Raw genomic sequence first — 25581 nt, 5'->3', positions numbered from 1 at the left:
ACACTGTGGAGCAGATGAAAAGTAGTTGTATTTAACTATGTTTTACAGAAGTAATGTGTCATTTTCTGTAGCAAACTTGTAAAACATGATCAGTTTAGTTCCTATTTTTAACCCATAATACCAAATATCAACTATCAGGCTGATCAAACAATGTTCGGTGTGTTTTTTCAGCTGCGGAATTCATCAGTTTGTAAAATGTCATAAAATACAGACAAAGAAAAACCCAGTTAGAGAAGCAGATACAGATGTTTGATTACTTAATGATTCCTCGATGATCAAATCGGTCGCGGATACATTTTTTATTAATGGACTAATTAGTCATTTCAGACTTTAATTGTGTTTGTATTCTGGTTTTATTGCCTCCACTCCTCATTTCAGACTCCGCAGCCTCCACATGATGTGTCCGTCCTCCAGCAGCTGCCAGATGTTAACAGCTAAACCTGAGACAGTAAAGTCATAATGTCCTCACAAACAGGTTTTCCTCAGTGTCCCATCAAAACCGACGGGCAGCGTTGTTGGCTCAAGGTTGTTGTTGTTGTTGTTGTTGTTGTTGTTGTGATTATCAACAGTTCTGCAGCAGGTCGCCTGACTGGATTATAAAGCGTTCACTGTGTTTGTGGCAGGAAGAGGCTGATGTGCAGCCAGCTGTTTGTTAAATGTTATGGAAAAAACATAAATAACTAGTCGAGTAAAATCTCATGTTAATTTCAATTATTATATCAAATGACACAAAATAAAACGTGTCGGCTTAAATCTGAACTGAAGTCTGTGGTGACGACATGAAAATGTTCATTTCAGGATGTTTTAAATCCTGGAATTTGTCAGAATGTTGAAGAGATGTAGTGAAACAAACATTCATAAAAATGAAACATGAAATCATGCTGCAGGAGCTCCTAACAAACCACAGAAAAGGAGTTTTGGCAGAACAATATAACAGTGACAAATGGACTCAGGAACGTTTTCTACATAAAAGCTCATTAATGGAAACTTGACAGGTCTTTTGTTGAATGGATCACAGTCAGACAGGAAGGCGTAACAAGTGAAATTATACACCTCTTTTCATTGTCTTCCTTCAGTGATTACGATTCAATTTCAAGCTGCAGAAAACCATGTGACTGTTCTGCCCTCATGAAATTCATGGAATCCCTCATGCAAGGAAATATAAATAGACATTTTCTGACTGCATGTCCTCAGAGGAGACTGATGTTTTATGCACATTTTGTCCGTTTTGTGGACTGATGGCTGTTTGAGTTGCCTTTTTACTCCACACAGATGTTCAAGTCAAACACGTTGCTAAATTACATCTGAGTTTAAGTACAATCAATGTTGACTCTACAGGTGTAAGCTGATAGAGTAATCCATTTTCTAGGCGTTAGGGCGTTCCGTCCTAAACTACTTTGTAGAGTTAACGTTTTCCTCTGCTGCCTCTCTGAGCGACAAGCTAACGCCACTGTAAGGTAGCTGCATTTTACAAAGTCAGCAAACAGCCTTTATCTCTAGTGTTGAATCCAAAATGGTTCCTTTTTTGTCATGTTTTCTCCATTTTGCGTTAGCCAAGCTCGACCTGCTGTGCTTCTATACTTATGTTCAAAAGGTAGTTTGAAATCTGATTAATTTGTTTGTCTGATGCATTTGTAGGCATCCTTTACAATATCATTTTTATGTTTACTTTATATGGAATTGACCTTTTGACCACTGGCCATTTTACCATGTCACATATGCAGCTAATTAGAGTTAAAAACTGAATGAAAATATTTTCTGTCGATTGATTAATTGGCTAATTGTTGAAGCTCTACCTTGACCTGAACATCTCGCGGCATTAGAGAGTGATATTATAACGTGTTACTCCAGTCTGATGGGTCTCTCAGTATTCAGGCAGTAACTTTTCCTTCAGGACTTAGAGATGATTCTTTCCTGTTTGATGCCACGTTTTTAAGTCAGAAATCAGTTTTCATCAGTCAAATAAAACACAAGATGAATGAAGTAGAGAAGAGCAAGATTTCTTCTAATAATCTGTTAAGTGTAGAAGCTTTTATCCTTTAATCCTCCATAAGATCTGTTTTATTCTCCAGCAGGGAAAACAGCACTTTCAGAATTTCAACATTGCAAAGAGCTCTTTTCTTTAAAACGTTATTATTTCCATATTTGATTTAACATCATCAAACCTCTCCAACGTTTTCTCATATTTCTAGCTCTCTTGAGACCGCGTCGCTGTGGAAATCAATTTCATTTGCACTTAAGTCACGAAGACACATCCCATATTCACACTGTGTTCCATGAAATCTGTGGATTAAATCATTGTACGAAGTGTGATTGTGGTGATTTTTATCAGCCAGCTCCTGTAATGACTTACAACAGCAACCAAAGTCACTTAGATATGACAAGTGCAGCAGCCGTCTTATGAGTGATCGCCAGAGGAGTGTGAAGAGGGGGAGGAGGTCCAGCGAGAGATCCTGGGGGGAGATTTATTGACCGTTACTGTTGAAAATACTACCACTCTTAGCCAAGCTCACCTGAAGAAAAGGTCCTCTGCAGCAAATCTAAGAGAATCGTCGCTTCATCCTTCTCCTCGACTCATCTGTTTGTGATTCTCTTCTTTCTGCATGTTTCTTTCCTCCTTTGCCTATAAGCTCTTGTCCTGACCTCCGTCTGCTCCCTTTTCCTTCACAGTTCACCAAACACAAACTTTATAATTCCCACTCTCTGCGTTCCTTTCTCCTCAGTAGTTTGATTCGTGTGGTTGAAGGCAGAAGGTGTGCAGCGTCTGGCTGACAAGCACTCTCAGAGACCATAAATCTCCAAACATATGAGAGGCAGCACACATAATCTGTCAGGCTGTTCTCAGTGTTGAGAGATGCGTGTGGGTGCTTGTGGAGGGTTTCAGCGTTTTTAAGGACTCTCAAAACATTATTAATGTAGAAGGAGCAAAACCCCCAAGAGATCATTTGGTGCAACAGATTGTTTGTGTGCATGCATGTGTGTCTGCAGTGCATATTATCCTCCATGTTCACGTCTTTTGACACGATTGTTAGTGTTTCCTACATGCCTGTGTACACGAGCGTGGCTGAGTGCCATGGCTGCATGCTCTCAGCTTGTTGCAGCCTCAAGAAATCAAACAGCAGACATACAGTGCTTGCATGGACTAAGCAAAGACCACAGATGCAGAAGGCAGTCGGAGCTGGCTTCACATAGCACTGTGGGAGCTCATTACAGTATTCTTTGGGCTGGAAAATGTCTGTCAGTGAGGATTCATTAAAAGCCAACCTGCTGCAGCAGCTCCTGCTAGTGCTGTAATGAGAGGTCCTTCACAATTTGGCTCCCCAGTGGTTAAAATTGGACAGGTGGAATATCAGCGTTAATCTGCATTACAGATAGAGGCTGTTGAGATTGAGCTTGGCTTTGTTGTGGTCAAGAACATCACATGTTTGCTCAGTCCGCTCGAGGCCAGAGCCGCAGAATAACGTTCATTATCTTTCTTCAGAAACATTTCGCTCGGCTGCTGCTGCCCAGTTTCTCTTTATCATCGCTTCTACAAACTCCACTCTCCTCTGCTGAAAATTTAATTGAAGCATTGTTCAATAGTTTTTGTCCGTCATTATTAATGCAGGTGGACTATTCTGAGGCCGTCTTGGCGTATCCTGACTCTGATGTTGGTTAGAGTCGGTTTGTTTAACCTGGGCTGCTTCTGTCTGAGGCTCTAATTTTATCTTCAGTGTTCAGCTTCCTTGTTGTTGGTAGAGGAAGATGTAAAGGCTGCTTTGTCTGAGGTGAAGTGTTTATTTTGTCTGTGCTAAAAGCTTTCTTTTTTTAGTCGCTGGTTTGTTTCTTTGCATTGATTTCCCGAGGCCATCTTGTTTGTGTGTTGTACATTTTTTGTTGTCAACTCATTGATTACTGTATTGTCGTCTCAGCAGAAGTAAATGTCTCAGTATAATTTGTTCTCTTTCTTTCTTTCTTTCTTTCTTTCTACCTGTTTTTTCTTTTCTCTCCTAACTTCTTAATCTGGTTTCTTGCAGACTCGCACGCCTCGTGTGACTCGACTCAGCCCGACACAGCCGGCTCTTGCTGACCAGGCCAGCAGGGTATCCTTTGCGTCAGCTGAAAATCTGGAGACCATGTCAGAGCCTGATATCCCCATTGGCTTTAACCGGATGAACCGGCTCCGCCAGAGCCTGCCGCTGGCCCGCTCGTCCAGCCAGGCCAAGCTGCGGGCGCCAGGTCAGACCACTGTCTTTAAGAAACGATGTACACTCTGTGCTTCACTGTGACCGGTGGCCATCAATGAGATGCTCTACAGGTCCATCTGTTACATCAGCTGCAGTAGAAATCACTTGAAGCCTTCATGTGCTGCACAACAGATGAGCAAGAGTTAGCTAGACTATGTATGACATCAGTATTGATTGATCATTGTAAAGGTGCTCAGGAACATTATTACTAATGAGATTTCTGCCATGTTTGTAGTTTTGAATTCAGCTTAATCGAATGAGTTGCCAGTTTGAATATTTATGTTGTTACCTGCTGGTGGTTCCATCTTTTTCCTACCTGTAGATATTTTCTATAATGTCAACATTATTACTGATGTTTTTGTAGCCGTGCTCGTGTCGGTCGGTTGATCATTTTGGTGAAATATCTCTACAACAACTCCCAGAAGGATTGCCTTGATGTTTTGTACAGACATTCGTGGTCCCCAGTTTTAATCCTTCTGATCCTCTGACTTATCATCTAGGGCCACATTTAGGGTTGACATTGGTTTAAAAAAATGTGTCAATCTATTGGATGGATTGCCACATTCATGTTTCCCTCAGGGCGAGTTTATGACCAAATACCTGGAAAACGAATAACATTCCCACCAGCTGCTAAATCAGGATAGTGAGCAGGGTGAACATTATACATGCTGACATGTTCTTGTTCATCAGCGCAGTCCTCCTCTTGAATTATCAGAATAACTATGTTGTTCATAACCTCTGCCGACCCTCTGGACACTGCAGCTTAACTCACCTGCCCCCTCACAAAACTCTTATAACAGCCTACATGCCATGTTTTACCTGTAAGATTCACACTTTAGTGCCTTTAGTGTCGTCTAACATGACGGCAGTCCAGGAAGTGGTGGCGTCCTCAGTCGCGCTGATGTGTCCTCCTCTTCCATCACTCGTCTCTGTTTCCATCAGTTAGCTTTGAAGTTGGATCATTTTGAAACAAGGCTTGTCGCAGTCAGCCTGCCATGTTGTTTTCTTGTGTTCGAGTACGATGACGCTGTGAAACAAAAGGCTAATGACTCGACTGATGACATTCAGCGTCTCAAATTGGGGGCTCCTCGAGTTAATGCATCGTCTTTTTCACAGCCGTGGCTTTGATTGACAAGATGAGAGCCAATCACACCCAGGACGTGTCCATGCATGAAAACTATTCATCTTCTTAGATGTTTTTTAAAAAAAAACAGCAGCAAACAAGATCTCCAACAATCGAGTTGATAAAACAGCATCCTCTTACAGGGAATCACTTCCTTGTGTCGACTGAATCTAGTAAACCTGTTAAAAGCCTCCGAGTGTGGAGTCAAAGTCAGACGTTGGTCCGCTGCGCTGAATATAAACAGAGCTGTCTGATCTTCTAAATGATCTACTGAGCTACCTGTCTTCTTTGATTAATGGCTTAGGCAAGAAGCAAAATCATCTGCTTCTTTAAAGTATCTGTCTCGCATATGAGGAGGAGGCTGCTGATGCATTTGCAGGAGTTAGAAAAGGTGGGACAAAATGCAACCAAGGACTGACTGTAATTCTGAGCAGAGCACATGTTAAGAATTGTTCCGGTGTGATAACATATCAGGGCTCAGAGGAGAATGAATATTTCAAGCTACATTAGGAATAATGTTGGTTACTGTAAGTCATTCTTAAGTTTAGATCAATCTCTGCACCACTTCTTTGTTTTATTGAGACTGTGTGGATTACAGGCCACATGAGGCCCAAAATAAAAAGTTACCTAACACTAAACTCACTTTTTGAGTCAGTAAATCATATGTACAGTTGCTTTTTTACACCATCAATTGATTCAGATCCCAGTCTGGAGTTCTTTTTATTGCATTGGTAGATTTAATTAAAATGAGTCTGTGAAAGATCTCGTCCTCGGTGCCCCTGAGGTTCAAGGCAAGCGAGGGTTATGTATGTAACTATGGCTCTGTGAATTCTGTATGACATGTATTATATAGTAACACGGCTGAAGCGTGTTAGCGTAGACGGTCAGGGAAAGACGGAGTGAGGCTCGAGGGTGGGGTAACCACAGTGGCAGGAGGTGGTGGGTTTGAATGTGTAAGGGGGGCGTGTTCAAGCTAAGAATGGGTATTTGATTCTTCTACACTCTCAGTGAGCACAAACAAAACTATTATTTTTAGGTGAAACTTGTCCCTCCACTCTCTGTTTTCATCCCTGACTCTAAACTTCATTACCCCCCCTTCAACCATCGTGGATCTCCCTCATTGCTCCTCCCCATCCATAAATGCAGGGATCTTGTTCCTCCAGCTTGGGGAGGAGACTCGCAGGGTGCACCTGACCCACGAGCTCACCAGCCTGGATACTCTGAGGGCCCTCATTGTGCACATGTTCCCCCAGAGGCTCACCATGGCCATGCTCAGGTACGCCTGGACCACGTGTGTGAGAGTATATGTGTGTACTCAAGTTATTGAGCTGTCTACATGTTCATTGATTGGCCTGGATTGTTTTTTCAACATCTGCAGCGCTACATTGCAAGTTTTATCAATCAGTCACGAGATGAGTAAGTGAGTCATTGCCATTTCAGACACAGAAATAAAAAGTATGTTTTACAAACATGAGGGAAATCAGGAAAGGATGAAACAGACAGATACAAATCAATAAAGCCAAAGCAGGTGTGAAATGGCTTCTTTCAGGCCACAACTGGACGTGCATACAATCTCCTCTTTAGGCTCAAAGCTTAACGATCATGTTGAAGTTTGAATTCTCCTCATTGTTTGTGTCAGGAAATATAAACTAAAACGATATGACACCTCAGCTACATCAAAGCATTTTGGACATATTTGTGGAAACCGTCTAATCTTTGAGCCTCAGAGCGGGCGTTTCCTGTCCATAGTGTCACTAACAGTTCATTAGCCCAATAGTTAGTCAGTGATCAGGTCTGTCAGAGACCTCAGGACAGCAGCACCCTCTTCTTTTGTTCCTTCTGTGTTTAATTAAACACAGAAAAGAGCTTTAACCTGTATTGATGGTCTTTGGAATTTAATTTCATTTTGACTTTGAAGCTCAGGCCTGATGTTACACTCTGTAGTATTCCTCAACAGGACAACTGGGTCAAAAAATAAGTATTTCAGTTATAGATGATGTGCATAATGTGTTCTGAAACGGCTTGGCGATACATACAGTTCACTTTGTTGTTGTCAGCAGGACTCTCTTAAGTCCAAACTCACTGAATATTACACTTGTGATGAATTTAATATAAGACTGCGTCCAGTTGATTCTCTCATTACGGGCTCCTCATGCAGTTAAAGATCATCCAGTTCCCCTCCTAGTCTGTAAATGAATGTGCATCGCTGATTATTAGCGGGTAATTGGTGCTGAAATTGGCTTTGCATGGACTATTAATCAGTATTTTGATGGCTATTGATGCTCAGGTCTCCCAGCACAGCTCTGCTGATCAAAGATGAGACCCGTAATGTCTTCTACGAGCTGGAGGACCCGCGGGACGTTCAGGACCGCTGCGTAATTAAGATTTACTGCAAAGAGCCCATTTACGGCACCTACCCCGGACACCACAACCCACACCTGGCTAACGGAGACCTGCGGGTAAGTCTTTGTACATTTACTTTGTGTGATTTCTGCGTCACTGAGAGTTTCCAGTGTTGTAGCTGCGTCCAGTCAGTTCCTGAGAGAAGAGAATGACTGAGACGCTGTACAGTATCCCTGACTTTTCATCCATATTAGCTTTGTATTATTGTGGTGCCAAAATGTAAACTGATGCCAAGAAACTGATCCCGCTTCAGTCCCAGTCACCTTTTCCTCCATTACCAATTCATTCTCTGTGCTGCTGGCTTATGACTCATAGATTAGGGAGCGAGACAAACACTCGTCTCTTTCTGGCAGTGGAAGATAGCAGCCAACCAAATCATCCCGCGAATAATACATTTTGTAATTCCCCTTGAAAATTGTTATTTATTCACCCCCACGCCAGTATCCATCTCCCACGTAACTCTGATAATATTTCTGTGTTTACAAACACTCGTTTGCGTTATGTAATGTGTCCAAACATAAGTTAGTCCCTGGGAGGGTTGGAGTGAGTCATGTGACCTTACTCCAGCACTACTGTTCTTGGATCAGTGCCAGTCCTTCACATCACCAGTGCTGACTAAGCTGGATGCAGACTTGACTGTAAAGTAGCATAAACACTATCAGAGATGATAGATGTGGTCCGGTTCATCTGAGGACTGGGTCATGGATGCAGAGTGTGGTGGTGGTTGTAGTAGAAGTAGGTGGAGAATGCTGCTGTATTTGCCAGTTTGGTTTGTTTTACTCCGGTTGGTGCGAACTAAACAAGAGGTCCGAGACGGTTTAGTTTCGTCTAATAATGCTCATAATCGACATTTATTTTAATTGTGTTTGTTGTGTTTTCAGGGACGATGGACATTGATCAACAATGTTATTGGCCAGATATGAAATTAGCCATTAAACACGACAATAAAACACACAAACATGTCAAATTAAAACAGGAGGAAGCACCGAGACAGGAATAGGGCAAGGAACAATGCAGGAAATGATGCAAAACAACGTTAAATCGATTTTGTGAAAAGCCGGCGTGAACAGGAAACCAACTGAACCGAAGCACCTTCAGACAGTCTGAGAGTTTCTTTGGAGGCGAGAGGGAAGATAAAATGCCTATTTTGACCTTTGACCTACTTTGAGTCTAACCTTTATTTCAGACCGGTTGGTTTGTCAACATAAAAGCAGTCCGTGGTGCAACAAAGGTTAGGTACCCCTCTTAACGATTATCAAAACTGTTGACTCCTTCCACTAATTGCAGTAGCAGCAGGTGGGTGCAGGTAGTAACAACAACGTTTTGAGATGTAAAAGCCATTAAATTACTTTAAGAAGTGCTTTCTTTTTTTTTTTACCTCTTCCTCCTCCTTTATCTTCCAGTACCTGTAACACCCCTCCTGTTCCTTCTCTTATTGACGAGCCACAACAGGATTTATCTTAATTCATCAGTCAGCTGCGGGCAAAATGAATGTGGCATCAGCCTGATTAGCATGATTACTAATGCTGTGTGCATTTGGTTACAGCTGGAGCAAATTAAACCGTTGCCAGCAGATCGACGGAGCGCCTGATGTCATTCAGTTTTGCAGAGTTAGTGTTTTCTGCACAAGACCTTGCATTTTGTTGCCGTCTAATTACAGTGCGATTATGGAAATGAGAAAGCAGTAATTCAAAGTGTTAGAGAATGCAGCTTTTATAGAATGAAATAAATTATAAACTAGATAAATTACATTACAGAAAAACAGACATATGCAGCGCACGCTGAAAAAAAATCGAATCTGCATGTTAAACAGTGGAGATGAAGTGAGTGTTGTCGACAGCAGGCCGTTTTTGTTGCCGTCAATCAAGCAGCCTGGGGTCTTTTGTTTACATGCTTGCGTGTGCGATTGCTTCTCTGCCCGTCAGTGTGCATGAGTCGCAGCTGCCCGCTAATGTTTTGGAGGTGACTGTTCGTCTCTCGTGGGATCGCTCGCCAACTTCGGATTGTGCCGCGGCTCTGAAATCTATCCCAGCGTTTTACAGCCTTATCAAACCAGCAGGCTTACCTTGAGGTTTATGTGTGTGTGTGGTACACTGCCATGACCAAGGTGAGAGACTAGGACGTGTGTGTGTGTGTGTGTGTGTGTGTGAGTGTGTATTACTTATGTTGTGGGGACATAAATCTGTTTACACGCTCACATTGTGGGGACTCGCCTTCCTTTTGGGGGCAAAGCGCAAGTCCCCGTAACGTAAATCATTAGACATTAGGGTGAAGACTTGGTTTAAGGTTAGGCTAAGTCTCCAGGAAATGAATGTAAGTCAATGTAATGTCCTCTGAAGTGATGGAAACACGACTCTGTGTGTGTGTGTGTGAGCTTATTAAACCCCAGCCAGCAGAGCCGAAATGATTCCCTGATTGCAGACCACAAAAGCATGACCAGGATTACTGAAGTCCATCCAGGACTGGGACTGGAGGACACAATGTGGTTAAGGACGAGATTGATTGGCAGATTTCCCGCAGCGGGAGAAAGGCCAGTTTTGAATGTCGACGTGGGACGAACCATTTCGGGGGGTGTACCTGCGATAGACGTCTCGTGACTTCAGGGGGTCTTGGAGGTGGAATGAAACGCCTGTATGTCTTCAGCGCTGTTATAGGATGCTGTCGATACGAGGCTGTTGCTAAGATACAAGATGGAAGACGATGGCACTAGACATTAGGCTGCTGCGAGGATGTCCACAGGGTGTTGTTGTAAGAGGCCTCGGGGTTATTATGTAGAAATATTGGTTTTTCAATTTGCATCGTCTCCAGGAGATAGCGTTGTGCGTCATAAGCAATTACTGTGTTGTCTTCTTTTGTGTTTCTTTGCTGTATCTATTACTCTTGGCTTGTGGGGCTTTCACTTACACTCTACTGATGCTGCTGCTCTCCGCTCTGCTCCGCTTTGTTTCGCCTTTCTCTCTTGACATTTGGGATTGATGCCAAAAGATAATCCCTTCATGCTCAGTCCGTCAATAAGATATCAAGTGCAACTTAAAACGCACTTAAGGGGGCAATTTGGGGTCTTTCCTGTCAATCTCGAGACAGCATCTATGAATCGTTGTAAAATGTTACAGTAAAGTGAACCTGCAATTACAATCTCATCAGGGCCGTATTTACCAAACGTCTCAGAATCCCTCCGACTGAGGAATCACAACTCTAATAATGATATTTACCAATGATCCATTTGCATTAGACATTAGGCTTAGCTGATCATGTCAGTTTAAAGTAGATCATTTGACTCTGCTGTGTGTTATATCCACTCATACTGTTCAACAGTGCCACATCTTGCTTGTATTGTGAAATTATCTCCACGCAGCAATACTGTTGCAAACCCTCTGTGGGGCTGTGGGCACTTAACCCATCAAACTGTCCAATTTCCTGTTTAACTACACGTTCTGTTAACTCAAGTGATTCTCACAGGTGGGGGGGGGAAATGGCTTTTCTAGATAAAAAGGAGCTATAAGAGCGATCAAAATTTGATTTATTACTGCCGAAATCATCATCGTTGCAAAGCTCCACTTTCCGTTTTAAAATGATCTTTTAATAAGCTCATTGTCATCGTGCCTCTCTTCCCACAGAATATAGAGAGGAATCGTCAAGTCTTTTTCCTCTGACCAGTCAAGACTTCCTGCTCTGAGATCCCTGATAAAGGCCCAGTTCTGTATCTCTTGTTCTGTTATTTATCCACAGAGGGAGATGGTTTATGCACCTCAGGACTCGCCGACCAACCGCCGCCTCAGTAACCCCCCCATGTCTTCCCAGCATTCATCTTCCTCTGCCTCCCCTCAAGGCTCTCCGTCCCGCGCCCGCCTCCTCTACAGTGGGGGCAGGCCTTCTTCCTATGCTGGGCCACCCCACCACACCCACTCCCTGCCGCACCAACACCCGCACCCGCACCCGCACCCGCACTCCCAGTCCCACCACTCCTCTCCCCACCAGCAACCACAGCTCCACCAGCCCCATCACACCCAGCCGGCCTTCTGTGCCTCCTCCAGCGCCATCCTGGAGCGCAGGGACGTGAAGCCGGATGATGATGGATCGAGGAGCATGGTGCTGCTGCGGGGAGACGAACGTGGAGGAGGGGGGATCTACGCGGACCCCTACTCTCTTGGCCCAGACACAAGTCGGATGAGTCTTGCGGGAGGTCCTCACTCCCCTCTACCTGCCAGAGCAGACCCTTATGGCTCCTTATACCGCCGTGGAGGAGGAGGAGGAGGAGGAGGAGGAGGAGGAGGGGGGGGGAGGAGGAGGAGGAGGAGGTGCTGGATCAATGCGTTCACTCACCTCCTATTCAGCAGCCGCTTTACAAGGAGAGCTGATGGAAAGCGGGGCTCTCTATAGACCAGGAGGACCGCTTTATAACGACGCCTACGCTGCGTCTATGCTGGCCATGGGGCTGCGGGTGCCACCTCCTTCCTCCCCACAGAAGATACCCGACATGAGGGATTCCTATGCGGGCACCATGCCCGGTCGGGGCTCCCCCGGAAGGCAGAGTTTGAGAAGGGACTCTGTGACCTCCTCTGTGTTCGGGGACAGTCCCAAAGCCCGGGGCCAGGGTTCAGGGATAGGTCTCACCTCAGAGCAGCTCTGCTTGATGGCCGGTCCTGGAGGGGAGGGAGGGAGCGCCGGAGGCTTCGGCTCACCTCTGTTGGGGAATGAAACGGAGACCAGGTGGGACAGCCTCAACGCTGTGATATGAACTATTTATATTTGACTCGTGTACCGAAGTAACAATGTAGTATTCTGTGTATTTATTCGCTGCAGCTAGACACACTATTCATCCATCAAAGTAAACTGGCTAATTCACTCTTACTTTGTCTGTTATGACCAGTAGCTTATTGTGGCTAATGCTAACTAATGTTAGCTAACTTTATTGCTGTGTAGCAGTTTGTTGACCCTTTCCCCCGGTCAGACCAGAAACTACATGTGTCCTCGCTAAATAGGTGGTGCTGGACGCTTGGTGACGTAGTTACTACTAATTTAGCTGTGAGCTGTAGTGAGACTAAAAGCAATGTAGAATTCAGAGTAAAACTATAATTTTCCACAACTGGTGATTATTTATGAACTGTTTAATCATTACGACCATTAATCTTGAAGCAGGGATGTAAATCATACCAGTGCCACACTTCCTCATGCAGATGGGGCTTAAAAGGAGAACATAGGGGGAGCTCTGGGGGAAGATTTATAGTGTTCATTATACTTAATGTAAAAAGAATACAGTGTTGTATGTATCTCTGGTGGCTGAATCCAGGGAGCGTATGGAGGCCATGGAGAAGCAGATAGCGAGTCTGACCGGGCTGCTGCAGAGAGTTCTGAGCAGAGCGCCTGAGGCAGAAAGCCCGTAAGACACACACACACACACACACACACACACACACACACACACACACACACACACACACACACACACACACACACACACACCAGGAAGTACAATCTGAATAAAGCTGCTATATATACTTTTTATGTGATTGTCCAAAACTCCTAGTGCAACATTTATACCACATATACTGCCCTCAAAACTTGGAAAAAATAAAGTAAAAGTGTTTATACCATGAACACTTGGCTAGACATGTAAATTACTTAGCAACACAGAATCTGTCGGTGATGTGGGAACATTATCATAATTCGTGTCCAGTATCTTAATTTACTGCCCACTGCTGTTGATCATGCAGGGAATAGTTGTATTTCTTGTACACACACACACACACACACACACACACACACACCAGGAAGTACAATCTGAATAAAGCTGCTAGCAACACATATATTTTCCACCATATATCAATAGCTTCTCAGTAGCTGAGTCGATAGTGTGTTCTGGCTGTAAGTACTTTAACACTTGCCTCTTCCAGGGAGAAGATTGAGTCAGCCAGTGACTGCTCAGGAACTGACAGTAAGTGCTCACTACCCCCCCAACAAAAAAGAGAAACTATTTCCTATCACTGCCTGTCACCGCTCCCCACTGCTGCCTGTTTGATAGCCACATCAATTGGCTCTTCTTCCTCTCACAGAGCTGCTGCTATTTCATTTTCTCTGCATAATTCTTAAAGTGCCTCATATGTGATCGTAATGGCTGACTCTGCAAGCTTCTTCATACCGTATGTGCCGGCTTTTGCTGCTGTGTAACTGGTGCCCATGCTTCTTGTTTTAGCTGGACGAACTAAAAAAAAGAAAGGTAGCTATGTGTTCCTGAAGTGTCTGGTTCCTGTTCCCCCGTCTGCCCCTCTGTGTTCTTTATACTTTATTTGGATCTTCCAAAAAGTATGTGTGTGTCGCCCTGAAGGACTTACCTCCCTCTCAGCTGGTGTCCTTCACTTTCCACTTGTTTTCTGTCTTTTTCAGTAAGATTGAGTTGCATTAATTCTAAAACAAAAACATGTTATTTTGTCAAGGTGTTCCTCCTCTGTCTTTAGTTCTCATTGAGTTATTTTTGGAAGCCAAACGCGTCCCATGTTCAAAACTTCCACTCAGCATTTGAACGTTTGTTGGACCTCTTCAATAACGAAATGTAAAACTGCACAAGTGCTGACGAAACTGCACGTTTTGAAAGCTGAATAAGGCTAAAATTAATTGATTTCTTTTGATAAAGAGTTCAGTTTGAGCTGCTTTGAAGAGATTTTGCGATTTTAAGTTCATGTTCTCTTGTTATCTGATTTGTGCATTAACATTGGGAATATTTGATCTTTTGTCAAATTATAGATAAGCCTGGACATGTTGAATCTGTTGCAACTTAAAATGGACTTTTCTTTGCAGTAGTTTTGTTTGTCGAACATTAATTTCTACTATAAAATCAGTAAAGCTTCACAGATTTTTAACTTGTCAGTGATTTCAGCCTTCTTCCTCCTGTTAAGATCAGATTCTTATCTGTCCGTCTGCCAGGATGATGAAAGTATGTATTTTCCTTCAGCCAGTAATAATCAAATGGACTCACACTGTTATCTGTGTGCTTGCAGTTAAAACCAGGACGTTCCTGTTTTTCATCTGAACTGGTGAGGCAGCAGAAAGTCATTTGCTGCCCACTGTGTCAGACGCTGCTCTAAAGCTGTCTTGAATTCTGGTTAAATACGGTCAAAAAAACGCCCACGGAGGCTGATTCTGATTCTGATTCTGATCTCCTGGTCGGAGTTTCTAGGACACACCCTGCAGCTGAAGCAGGAAGTCGTCAGCTGGTCTGCAGAGGTGTTGGCACTGAGGTGTTGGAGATGTTACGCTCAGTAAATGTGTCGCTCTGGTGGAGACACAGGACTTCACAGCTAAAAATGCAACTCCTTAAATCAGTTATCGATTGTCTTTTCCCTTTGTGTCGTTCTGCATGATGCGTGTGACTCAACACCCTAATTACTGTCAGAGCATTCATTGTCATTTCAAAGGATTATCTGAGTTGGAAACACTCATACGTCTGGGTTGTCTGGGGACTTTTATAATGAGATACTTGGATTTAGTGGAAATGCTGTTTTTTTCACTACCAACCCTGTTTGTCCCTGAAGCCGTCCCATGCTGTTTATCATTGTTAAGTTTATGTAAGACTGTAATCTCCCCCCTTGACCCTACAGCAGATAGAACTTGTCCTGAATTGCTGTTTCCAAAACCAATCTTCTGTATCCAGTCAGTCAAATTGTTTTCCTACTGGATGGACATTTGAGCTCTTTGAGGATTTGGCTGCTAAAGGTTTCTCTCCTGCTCCATGTTCAGTTCTTCAGTTCATTTAAAACCTTCGATTTACTAACAGTGTTTTGGGACAACTTCTATCAAAGAAACCCATAACTAAGCTACGAGAACATTCCCAGAGTTTAAATCCTGCTTTTTGTTTGGCAGCTTTGACTCCGTCGGCTCCCTTGGCCCTTATGCCACCTCCACCCTCGGGGGCCAACCAGCCTGTGACAGTGTCCCGTCTGCAGATGCAGCTCCACCTACAAGGCCTGCAGCAAAACACCAACGCACTGCGTAAACAACTGTCGCAGCTACGCAACATGCAGGTGTGTGAATGACGAGGGTCTAAATCAGCAGTTTAAATTTTGTGTAAACTAATGCGGGCTAAGACAACAGTCCTGCTGTAAATCCTCCCCCCATGAAGGGTATAATGTTTTTGTTGAATTTTGAAGACCATTCAGTTGAGTTATAGTATATATTCTGAGAGGTGTTTACAATATTTTGTCCACTCCATTTATATCAACGAGGGTAGACTAAATAACAGAAACACTTCTCTGTATGAGGCAATACAATTGAAGAGCACCACAAGCCTCCAAAATGACCATATCACACCCAGTTCAGCATTTTTACGCCGGCTCTCTGACCTTGCGAGGCAGCTGGATCCGCGAGATCACGCGAGAAAACATGTTTTTGCTTTTCTCCCTACTGGCTCATGTGGTCATATGGTTCGTTGATCTGATTGGTTGAAGTTAGCCCGTGACAGACGGATGGTTCGTCCAATCACCTGCCGAGGTATTTTTTTGAACGTGCCTGCCCTCTTTCCCGAACTGTTTCCACGGACGACTTCTCAGGTGGTTCTGTGTAACAAACCCTCTGCTGTGTCGGGTTACCGTCTCTGTTAGAATTGATTTTTTAAAATGTTATTATTAGTTTAAGAGGCTCTAAATGTTCAGCACCTTTATACTTATACTCTTAACCACTGCTTCAGGCCATCCAACACCACGGCATCAAACGTGCCAACAGTTAACACAAAGAAGTATAGAGAGGCAGCCTTTTCTTATCACTGAAACTGTGGAACAGCCTGTGAGCTCCTTCAAGAAACATCTTCAGACTTCCTTTATTTTATTGAAATATTTTATTAGTATTTTATTGTTTGTGACCTTTTTAATCTGTTTAAATGTTTTGTAATACAAATATGTGAAGCACTGCATCTTATCTATGAAAGGTGCCACACAAATAAAGTTATTGTTGTTGTTATTGTTGACAAAACTGAACATTATTATTTATTAAAGTAAAAATGATTGCAGGGCTGTTGGATTTTCAACAAGGTGTACTTAATAAACTAATAACCTGGTGTATATTTGGGCGTGCATGCTCACACAGTCGTGTAAAAACAGTGTAAAATGAACCATGTCTCTTGGTGTCCCAGCTGGAGAACCAGGACTCGGTCTTGTCCCTGCTGAGGCAGACGGAGTCGGAGCTGAGCCTCATGATGTTGGACGCCATGCGCACCCAGGAGGACCCGCTCCAGAGACAGCGCCTCCTAGTGGAGGAGGAGAGACTCAAGTACCTCAACCAGGAGGAGCTGCTCATCCAGCAGCTGCAGTGAGTTCAGAGCACCATTGATTTATGCAACAAGCACAATAAATGAAGGGTAGTTTGTCTTTGCTGCGCTGGTGTAGAGGAACACACGCAGACAGTAGGACCACACGCAGTGATGAAGGCTCGGTATCAACCCTCAATACTTTTTTGGTTTGTCTGAAACACACTATTTACCACATGTGGTACTGAGTGATATGAAGCTGTGACCTGGTCGTCCACAGCGACCTGGAGAAGTCAGTGGAGGAGCTGCAGAGGAACTCGTCAGTCAACCACGGCCTGGTGACCGAGCAGGATGTGGAGCAGAAAAGCAAAGAGCTGAGGATGCTGGGAGAGACGCTCACTGAGCTCAAAAGTAAGTGTTGTTATGAGCTCCTGTGTGTGTGCAGCTGTTCTGGAGTACACTTCAGTTTGTTCGATATGCTTCCCTCCAAGCAGCCATTTAGTAGTTTTCTCTGTCAGTCACAGAGCCTTTTTTTTTCTTACACGCAGTATATACATATATCTTCTCCCTCTTTGCCATAGAGCTCCATTGTTGTCCAAAAACTATTAAAAACAGACAGGGGAAGGAAAGTATTGAGAGACGGACTGGCACAGTGTTGGTTTTGTTGACAATAAGAAAATGTCTTAGCTTTCTTTATTTACTGTACATTACTGGTTAGTTTGCTGCAAATACTTCAGTATATTTCCCCCAAGAATCTGCATTATTTTGTTTTACTGGATTTTACCTTTTAAGACCAGATATAAAATGTCAGTATACTTTTTTTTATCCAAGTAGTTTTTTTGCTGCATGTCTTACAGTGTAAAGCTACTGTATGATGGTGTAAGTACTTATTGACATTACTTCAGTCACTCAAATGGCAAACAAAAGTGTAGTACTGTTGTTGTAGTTTTGGGTCATAGTTCATTTATGTTATACAGAAAAGATGAATATTCATGAAAAGTCTTTAATTGATATTCATGAAGTTTCGGGTTTAGCTTCCTGTCCTGCTGCTCTGACCTGTGTACTTCCTCTCTCCATCATGAATATTAATGAGTAATTCCAAAGCTCTCGGGGGCCTCATTATGATAATGTGTAGACTGACCACTCCTGGTTAGCATGTCCACCTAGCGCCTACCGATGCTACACCGATGCTATGATGCAGTGTTTGAGTGGCAGGTGGACAGCTTTCAGACGCTGGCTGCGAGTCGTCCACACATACACCCACAGATGAGCGCAGGCTTTGTTTTTGTTGCTGCACGTCCAGCATGCCCTTCCCTCTCATTTGGCCGACCTCCACTGAATCCTCCTCACTGAAGCCTCCTGGATATGACAGGAAAATCCAGGGGCTTCAAATCGCTGCGACAGAAACAGCATCCTGTCTTCCTTTCCTGTAATCCTCCCTCCCTCCCTCTCCACCTCCATTCTTCCACACATCATTATCTCCACACATCCCTCTGACATGCCACTTTCTCTCTTCATCCCTCTGCCTTTCCCTCCCCATCATTCTCCCCTCTTCATCCCCCTTTCTCCCTCCCTCCCATGCAGACCAGTTCCCCAGCCTGCAGAGTAAGATGCGAGTGGTGCTGAGGGTGGAGGTGGAGGCTGTGAAGTTCCTGAAAGAGGAGCCTCACCGCCTGGACGCCCTGCTGAAGCGCTGCAACACAATGACTGATGCGCTCAGCACGCTCCGCAGGTACACATATCAAACACTCCTCAGTGTGCTCAGAGACTGTCTGACTTTCTTATTGAGCCAAGTCAGATCAGACGCCACATTTTCTCCTCTCGTTACACGTTTTTATTGTGATTTTCTGCTGCAAGATTCAAGACCGCTTGTACCAAACCTCACGCTCACTTACTGTGCTGAAACACTGAATAATGTGGCTGGGCGTTGTTTAAAATGGACTAGTTTAAGTCACGATACCAAAATGATTCCTTACTTTGCTTTTATTCATTTATTTAGTCATCACAATAAAAAATACAATATCTGCACAAAGACATTCACATGTATGGAAACATTTTTTACCTACATACACTCAAACATGAATTTAAAGTAAACACAAGCTTGTTCAGGAAGCTAAAAGTTTATAGAAAAGATAAATGGAATGACATTAAATGAAAATAATAATAAGGGAGATTTTTCTGCAGTTTTGTTGTTTCTTTCATCTAAAATATAGATACAGATGTTTAAAAATAGGTAGTTACTTGCTTCTATTCTTTCGAAACAGATCTTACAAAGGATTCCTGCAGATACATTTAACACATTTATAGCCGAAATATAGCATAACGGCAGCATCAAATACTAATAAATGATTAAAACAATAATCGGATGAATCGATAATTAAAATAATTTGACAGAGCATCATATTTGTGATAAACTGAGTGCATTTTATCTTCTATTTCCTGTAGTTTCTAGTCTGCTTCTCTAACACAGTCCAGGACCTTCATTGTGTCCTGTGTGTATTGTAGTTTCTTGTATCCCTCCTATATGTACAGACAAGTCACAGAAGGAGTGTGGAAGAGCCCTGAAGACCTCTCCAGCCAATCACAGAAGAGAGCCGAGGACACGAGTCGCAGCTCTGACCTGGACATCCTGAACAGTCCTCCTCTCAGCCTCACTGACCTGAGCACCAGCGCCGGCCTGGCCAACTGGATGCCCGTGTCCGCCCCTGACGCAGACACCTCGGGCCCCGAGCAGGACATCCAGCCTTCAATGACCTTCAGAAACCGGGTTCTCGATGACCTCCCGAGCCGCCGCCCTGCTGATAAGTCTGTGTCGGCCGAAGTCAGGCTGGTAATCAGCTGCTGATTATGTGTATTTTTCTTCATCTGTAGATGCTGCGTGCGATCACACACTGAACACATTATTCTCATTATCATGTCAGATTAGCCAGATGGCAAATATCCATTTACATTTAAAAGTGCATCTAAAGGTATTTAAATATCTTATTGAGACCCTGAACACACCAGCAGCAGCAGGCGCTCTCTAACATTATTTATCTGTGTAATATTAGACTCATGAATGTGTCTCAGTTATGTTTTTATCAGTCTGCATGTTTCAGCTCGTCATTTGTCTAAATCTGTATATGTGTCAGGCGGCAGAGCGGGACTGGGAGGAGAAGCGTGCCAGCTTGACCCAGTTCAGCGCCCAGGACATCAATCGCTTGCTGGAAGAGACCCAGGCTGAGCTGATGAAGGCCATCCCGGACCTGGACTTCGCTGCCAGGCACATCAACAAGCCGGCAGTGCCCCCCAAGCCCCAGATCACCATCCCAATAACCTCCACCACAGTTACTTCTCCCGCAACTGGGACCACAGCCACCACCACCTCGACCACCACACCCAGCGGGGACCAGCAGCCTGGCAAAGTGCAGCTGGCTGCCCAGAAGCTGAACAGCATGGAGGGGGCTGGTTCACATCGAGGGTCGGGTGAGTCGTCTCTGTTTTTACGACCATCTGTGCAGTAAATTCAGTTTATTTACCTTGTAAAAAAAACTGCGGTATGTTTGAAGTTCTGAAGTGTTGTCCTCCGTTTACAGTGGACCTCAATGTGGCCCGGTATCGTACAGAGAAACCGTCCAAGTCTCCGCCTCCTCCTCCACCTCGCCGAAGCTTCCCGTCAGCACACGGCCTCACCACCAACCGCACTGGAGACGTCATCGTCACCACCAAGAATCTGAAGGTGAGACACTTTCAGGGGGGGGCTGTGCAGGCGGTCGAGGAGGAGGAGGAGGAGGAGGAGGAGGAGGAGGGTTTTTCTGGCACCTTATCTTAAGTCTGTTGTGCATCATAAAATACAGATACGTGGTTGCTTATTTCTATGTAAACATTATCTCCTGAATATGATTAGACTCATGAACACCCTCAACTCCACTTACGTAGCAGCTAATCAGTTAAACATGATGATAAATGATGATGATCTTCACCCCGAAATTAAAGTGAAAGTATGGATGTTCCCAGCCCCTCTACGGGCTCCAGATCAGGGCCAATCCCGACATTTTTTTATTAATCATTATTGCCTAAGTAATGATGATAAAGCCGTGTTTGCTTCTGGAATGACAGCCAGTCTGAAACACCCCCCTTGCCTGTTCATTAAAACACTGACTGGGTTTTTCCCTTGTGAACCGTGGAGCCACTAAACAAACAGTCAGCAGTTTCTTTAACGATGTGTTACTCAGTGTCGCAGGGTGATGCAGCGGAAACAGCAGCTTTGCATGTAATTTTAGTGACATTTTGCAGGTGAACCACACCTCTTTAGTGCTGCTGTAGGTTGAAAGCGTTTTGTTAATGCTGAAGTTGTAGAGAATCTGTCCAAATCTCTGTTAAATATTATGGGAAGCCATTTTAAGCCCTGGATACTTTCAGCCTCCAGGTGTCTGAGATCTGCAGCTCCACTTTGAAATACAGTCTCAGCGGTCTCGTATGCAGGGATTCAGAAACATGTTTTGTGAGACAAGTCGGATTCTGACCCACATATTAAGAAAGCTGCTTTCACATGTTCGACAGAGTGAGATTCCCGTCGGCTGCAGGCAGTTTTAGGTTTGGTTGTCAGGCAGAACAAGTTGCTGCCGCTCTAAAGCCTCCCTGATCTCTCTCTGCGGGGGAAACCTGCTGAGTCGAATTCACTTTTGTCTCCAGAACAGTCTGAATCCTTCGAGGCATTGATTCAACAAGGTGCTGGAAACCTTCCTCACGGACCTCGGCCCTTTCTGATTGAAGTCAAGTAGTTTCTTATTAGATTAGGTTTTTTTTGGTTCAGCTTGAGGTCTGTGAAGTGTGTTTAATAACCTTAATAATCCACCAGCGGGAAGTATTCTGTTAAAGAGGAAACTCAGTGAACCAGTGTTCAGGTCCTTTACTCATGTATATGTTCAAACAACAAACTGTAGAAATACTTTTACAAGTAAAAGTCCTGTATTGAAGTATAAGTAAGTATAATCTAGTCATCTATCGCGTGATGTGATTCTACATTATATGACACCGTGTGATAGATGAATGAAGGGTTTGATAATTCAACTTATCTGACATTAAATGAGAAAAACTTTTACAGGACAAATGTGTGTTTTCCCTGTTTTTAAATCCTGTCACTTGTTGTTAGGGTTTCCTACAGGACTGCACTGATTGGATCTTTTGTTGTTGTTGTAGAACCAGTTTTGGTAAACTAGATACAGATTTAGTGAAGCTATCTGACTCTTTTCTCTGTGCAGACGCAAGCACATGATTCAGGCTCATCTGTTGACATCAGGGCTGCAACTAATGATTATTATGAGTTATTTTAAGATGTGTTTGTTCTATAAAATGTCTGAAAGTTGTGAGAAATTCCCATCACGATTTCCTAAAGGCCAAAGTGACGTCTTCAGATGTCCAAAACCCCAAAGAGATTCAGTTTACAAGACTGTGAAGAAAAACAGGACCAGGGAATACCTGGAACAGATAATCGACTACTCAGCATGTGCCGAGTGAAGTGGTTACTGTGTGCATGAAGATCGGATATTGAACACAACGAACCAACGAGGCCTCTGTGATACTTAACAGTAAATAAAGTAAATAATGACTGATTGATTAATCCGAGTTTGGACAACAGAGAAGGATCCTGCTGATGAACATGAAACTGTGAACTATGACAGTTTATTCTTGAGAGGTTTTGCCATCTTTATTTTCCCCTTTCAGATGGAAGAAGACAGTGACATGCCTAAAACTCTCGTGAAGCTGAGGCGGACCCCCTCTGACACCCCTCGACCCGCCTCGACCCCGCCTGTGATCGCAGCGTCGGCCATTCAAGACGAAGACGACGAAGAGAAGATTATTGCGGAGCTCGAGGTACGACAGATTAGACGATGGATCTGCTGGTTGTATTTTATATATCATGTAGGTTTATGTTGCTGACTTTGGTGTGATAACATGTCTCTGCTGCTCTGCTCTCATACAACAACCACGGATCAAAGATATTTCAGAGAACGCCTGTAAAAGATTGTAATAAAAGGTTCAGCACCCTACCAAAGGCCACCCCCACCCCTCCCTGCACCTTGGGGTCCTTGGGCAGAAAGGTAACAGCCCCCTCCGTCTGCCACGCCTGTGGACTGCTGCTTCTTCTACTGCCTGTCCTTTACTGGCATCCTCTTCCCTTTTTTACTCTCTACTTTACTCAAGCCTTTATAACTACTAATTAAAAAAGTGTCAACTCCTCTTGAGAGTAGAGAGAGTGGAGCTTCTACAGTTATAAAACTGGGCCGGTTTAATCACAGATAGATGTACGCATCGTCTGTGTGTAAAGTTTCTGTCACTAGATGCCACAAAGTTCAATGAAAATAATTTAAATGGCCAAATATAATAAGTGGATCTGGATATTAGCTTGTTGCAGATATGTATGTGTCTGTGTTTATGTCGGTATCAAGAATTTACAGAACAGAAACATAGCTTGCCCACCAGACTCCACTGTAAAATGTCCCGTTTATATTGGTCAGATTTTTTGTTTATGTTTTTTTTAACCTCCCAAATATTATATATAGCTGCGCTCCAGTAGGCTGACGAGCTAACGTTAGCATAGCAAGTAGTCAGAGCGAGACAGACGAGGAGCCTGGTGCTGATCTGGAAGCTGCGTCTCGGTCTGTCTGTTAAAAAGGAGCTCAAAATAAAACTACTTATAAAAACAGGAGTGCTGGGCTGTGTTCACGCTGTGGCACCATGTTGGCAGTGTTGTTGTCATCATCATCCCAGTATACAGTAAAATCAGTATACTGGACATCTCTATAATACATAGTTAGTTTGGCAAACACACCGCTATTTATCAAACATGAAAAATAGAACATGTATCTCCCAGTAACACACACATAACACCAAATTTCAAATGAAGCGTTAGCAGAAGAAAGAAAAGATAAACATCACATTGTGGTTTCAGTGAACTTCTCCTTCTGACCTTGTTAACAGTTCCTTTCTCCAAACATTAACATGATGCGATCTTTGTTTGTGAAACTTGCCCTGAGTTGTTGTTTGATCCTCTCGCTTAACTGCAGCTTTAGCAGTGTAAACATGCAACCTTGTAATTGATGGTGTGATGTGCAGCGAATCATTGATTGAAGCAGACGATGTATTTGGTTTTTCTTTCCTTGCAGACTGCAGCGAGTGCACTTCTTGACAGCTCTGGTGACATATTTAGCTGAGTAAAGAGGTCTTGTTTTTGTTGGAATTATCGCACAACAGCGTTAAGCAGGTAGCTGTCAAAATAAAGGACAGCGAGGGGGAGGGAGGGGAGGGAGGGGATTTCAGCTTCAGAGCTGCAGACAGAAACGTTTCTCTGAATTTATTTTCTCACATGCAGGTGTTTTAAATTCAGATCCTGTCTTTACTCCCAGAAGGCGTCTGGGCACCGCGCTGTGTTTAAAGTTGCCAGCGGTGATTAATGTCAGCAGAATAAAACAAAGTCTCGTTCTAGATGTTGGTCATCACAACAATATTTCCCTCAGTGGAGCCGTTCCAGGTCACCAAGTCGTGAAAGGTTCAGAACCAAAACTGAACACTAGACTGACTCACTGGGAGAAGTACGCAGATCCTTTACTTAAGTAAAAGTTGAAATACCAAGTTATAGACATACCCCATTACAAGTAAAAGTGAAATCAAAATGTCAAGTAAAAGTACAGTATTATATATAAGGTGTACTTAAAGTATCAAAATTAAAAGTACTCATTATGCAGAATGGCTCCATCCAAGTTATATTATTATGGAATATTATATTATTTTAGTTTTATCACTAATTAATTCACGTAAGGGCATTTTAATGTTGTAGTTCGCCAATGTGGAGCCAATATTGGATACTTTGTGTACTCCTGGGTAGATTAGTAATACAGTACTGCATCATATTATATGTTTTTGTATGTAAAATTAAACTCTTAAGTGTCAAATCAATGTAGTGCTGTAAAGTACAATATTTCCTTATGAATTGTTGTGGAGTAGAAGTATAAGGTAGTATACAATGGAAATACTCAAGTAAAGTACCTCCAAATTGTACTTAAATACAGTACTTGAGTGTGAATGTACCTCGTTACATTCCACCACTGACCTTTTACATTACACATCTCACTTGGGGGTCCACATACTTGAATGCGTGTTTTCCTTGTAAATTAATATAATTAATATCTGTGTTTTCTTTTGGCTCCCACAGAACAGCAGCAACTCTCCGGGGCCGACGAAGGGTCCCACCGTCGCAGCCAGACTCAAACACCTTCAACAAGGCAGCCTAGAGAGGCCCAAGACCCGCAAGCAGAAAGAGGATTTCCCCAAAGTCCAGGGCCAGCAGCAGGTATTCCACTTCTAAAACCTCCACCTCTGATGCTCCGTCTGCCTCTGCCTCCTCTCTGCTGTCACTTCAGAGGAAGCCCCCCCCCCTCCTCCCTCCCCCAACTTCTGCGACATGAGAGAAACTGTGTAGGCCCAACCAGCAGACCACAGAGATTACACACAAACCAGGGGGGGGAACTATCTACAGATTTCTACCCGTTCTTGATGTGTGTTTTGAGTTACTGGATCTAACCTAGCTTGCTTAGAGATCAAGTTTTTGTCGT

General features: G+C 43.5%; 1 protein-coding gene across 1 annotated transcript in view; it reads left to right on the top strand.

Moving 5' to 3' along the window:
• The window catches only part of srcin1b (SRC kinase signaling inhibitor 1b), a 41383-nt gene extending 16049 nt beyond the window's left edge, over positions 1–25334 (top strand). The window contains 17 exon segments of the mRNA XM_070927163.1: positions 4017–4218; positions 6496–6625; positions 7637–7808; positions 11482–12024; positions 12026–12462; positions 13043–13132; positions 13647–13687; positions 15610–15770; positions 16874–17049; positions 17268–17398; positions 18572–18719; positions 19493–19817; positions 20119–20452; positions 20563–20705; positions 22694–22843; positions 22969–23070; positions 25182–25334. Of these exon segments, the coding sequence (XP_070783264.1) occupies positions 4017–4218; positions 6496–6625; positions 7637–7808; positions 11482–12024; positions 12026–12462; positions 13043–13132; positions 13647–13687; positions 15610–15770; positions 16874–17049; positions 17268–17398; positions 18572–18719; positions 19493–19817; positions 20119–20452; positions 20563–20705; positions 22694–22843; positions 22969–23070; positions 25182–25334 (3438 nt within the window).
• Positions 25335–25581: the final 247 nt, after the last annotated feature.

Source organism: Enoplosus armatus, chromosome 20 (genome assembly GCF_043641665.1).
Source record: "Enoplosus armatus isolate fEnoArm2 chromosome 20, fEnoArm2.hap1, whole genome shotgun sequence".
Lineage (NCBI taxonomy): Eukaryota > Metazoa > Chordata > Actinopteri > Centrarchiformes > Enoplosidae > Enoplosus > Enoplosus armatus.
This window is presented reverse-complemented; position numbering and strand designations above follow the sequence as displayed.